At 32.4% G+C, this 2,907-nt stretch overlaps 1 protein-coding gene across 1 annotated transcript; it reads left to right on the forward strand.

Annotated features, from left to right (window-relative positions):
* Positions 1–188: 188 nt before the first annotated feature.
* LOAG_14197 (hypothetical protein) lies at positions 189–2,508 on the forward strand (the record flags this gene model as incomplete). The annotated part of the gene is made up of 7 exons (XM_003149696.1): positions 189–315; positions 495–696; positions 958–1,217; positions 1,291–1,404; positions 1,500–1,582; positions 1,775–2,015; positions 2,341–2,508. Coding segments are annotated over 7 exons (1,194 nt in total), but the record flags the coding sequence as incomplete, so codon positions are not given.
* Positions 2,509–2,907: the final 399 nt, after the last annotated feature.

The raw sequence follows: 2,907 nt of genomic DNA on the forward strand, positions 1-2,907 counted from the left end.
CAAATTATCTGGTTCAGATAGAATTTAAATGAAGTTGAAAATGATAAAAGTGATATTTAAATGAAGTTGAAAATGATTTAAATAAAATTGAAAATGATGTCTTGAACTTCAGATGCATCCTACCTGTATACTGCCCTCTATTACTGGGAGATTATTCTCCACTGAATGCTACCATTCATTTCGTTGCGATGGCTCCAACAACCCTTAATTCCCATTTATTTCCTGAACATCGCAAAGACTCGATCACTCAACCGACAGTGATGCGTTGCAGCGATCCACTGAAGAATTTCCATATCTGCGGTTCTGGCTGTCCAGGTTATTAGATTTTTTACCATCCTCTACATAATTCACGCTTTAGTCATATTATTTTAAGTGTAACTGTATGCATGAAATGAATTACAATTCCGAAGAGAGCAAAAATTCAAATTCCAGAAAAGATGCAAATGAATGGATTCAAAGAAAAAAAATCAATCTTTCCGTTTATTTTATCTCAGCTGGTTGCAATAATCAAATGGCCGGTTTTTGTGGTACTCAATGTGTTGCCGGATGTTTCTGTCGCAATTCGTACATTCTACAAGATGCTTATAACTTGAATTCCCGATGTGTACTACCACATCAGTGTCAATCGTTAGCTGTCCAACAACAACAAATTTGTTCTGATCCTCGGAAAGAGTGGACACATTGCTTTTCCTATGAGTAAGTCAAACTAATTTATTTCGTTTCTTTTCTTTTTCCTTTCTCTTTTGTTTCATTTTTTTCTCTTGTTCATTATTTGCTTAATTACCAAGCATTTGTTAATTTACATTTCTTACTTCGTATGAATACAAATAAAAGCAAATGCAAAGATTTTATCAAGTTAAGAAGGTCCGAGATAAGGTATGATTGTATTTGTTAATTAATCAATCATTAATTAAGTTATTTTTCTGATAAGAGTGACAATACATTATTTCTGTGCAGATGCGTACGTAGTTGCTCAAATCCAGAAGCGAAATGTACATCAAATGACTGTACTCCTGGTTGCATTTGTCGTGAACCATACCTGCTGCTTGACTTACGTAATCCTAATTCACGTTGCGTACTTCCCAGTGAATGTGGTTCTCAATGTTCCGACCCACTGAAAGAGTATCAGGCTTGTGCTTCCTCATGTCCTATGGGTTGCAACAATCGAGTACCACAGACTTGTTCACCATGTGTATCCGGATGTTTCTGTAAGTCAGGTTCGTTGACTTCTGAATTTGTTTGATTAGATAAAATGATCATAATTCAATCCCAACACATACATAATTTTAGGATTTGTATTTGAAGATGCTGTAAACTGGCGCACTTCTAAATGTATTCCCTTGAACCAATGCCCAATGACCAACATTACTGCTTTACTGTTTAATCCAGAAAACAATAACTCAGGTAAATCTTCCACATTATTGGTTTTTTATTCAAAAATTAATTCCATTCTCAGTCTGTACAAGACATCAAAATGTATTAATTACTGATTTTCATAGAGAACATGGCGGAATGTCCTGCGACAACGGTTGATTTAAGTGGAAAATTTTGTAATTTTGATTCTGATTGTCCAATGCAACAGGTAAAGTCAAATATTAAGCATTCTTGTAAAACATAGTTAATGTCATACTTTGTTGAAAGAAATGATTGATAATTTTATTCGATGGTTCCAAAAAGAAACGCTAAAAACTAAGAAACTCTGGATCTGGATCGAGATGAAGTAATTTTGATAATGAAAAATGAAAAGTCATTCATGAAAAAACATATATTTTAGCGTTGCTGTCGTTCAAATCTATTTGGAATGATCAGTTCGAAACGATCACGTTGCACATGTATCGATCCACACGCATATTGGGATTCATGTGGTGTCTTGTGTCCAGAGTATTGTGGACAACCTGCAACACCGGTATGTTCACCAACCTGTAATCCAGGTTGCCATTGCGCATCCGGTTACGTGAAAGCACGAAATCATGTAATGGCCCCATGCGTACTACGAACACAATGTTTGCAGCAAGGTAGTTGTTATTTATTTGAAACTTTTCTTTAAATAAAAACAAAGAATATGAAATCATAAATTTTAACTTGCTAATTATAATATCTTTTCCACTCCTTTTTTTTTTATAACACAACTCAATGATTACTGTTAACAGCAAATGTTATATTAGCCGAAACTTTTCGTTTAAAAGATAATTTTTCTTCTAAAACTGTGATCCTAACTTCAACATGTAAATATTAATTGTGGTGAGATGTTAAAAATTTAACTTTTTTAAAAAATGAGAAGAAAAAGAAAAGCAATCAGTTTCTTTTTTTCCGGTGTACTTCAGTCCAGGAATATTTCAGGAAATTATCATGATACTATCGAAGAGAGGGAACGTACAAGTGAATCGTACAATCTCTACAAAGAAATAGCAACTGTAAAAATACTAAATGATGGGAATAAAATTATTGGTGATGTAAAAATCAAAGAGATTAGCAAAGAAAGAATCAAATTGGAAGGTACAATTGAAGGTATATTTGTTAAAAATTTCAGTATTAGCAACAATAGAATTCATGCATGCATAGGGTTTTTTCTTTTTTTTTTTTAAATCAAAAGTTGAAAATCTTGTTTAAGTGTCAAAAAGAAAAAAGAGAAAGAAAGAAGCAAAGAGTGGTAAAAACTTCACGGTTGAATGATTGAAGATTGCTATCATAACTGAGATTTCTTTTTCAAGATTTCTTTTTTTGTTTTTAGTTCTTAGGAAAATCTCTGATTTCGTAAGAACAATAAGGTTTATTTGAGCAAAAAGGCTAATTAATTAGGATAAAATTAATTAGTATATGTTTTGAGTAAAATGTTTGTTGAAAATAAATTTGTATTTATGAAAGAAGTATGAAATTCATTTCGCTACATGAAGAATGTGTATTAAT

The sequence above is a fragment of the Loa loa genome (assembly GCF_000183805.2).
Source record: "Loa loa unplaced genomic scaffold supercont3.1133, whole genome shotgun sequence".
Lineage (NCBI taxonomy): Eukaryota > Metazoa > Nematoda > Chromadorea > Rhabditida > Onchocercidae > Loa > Loa loa.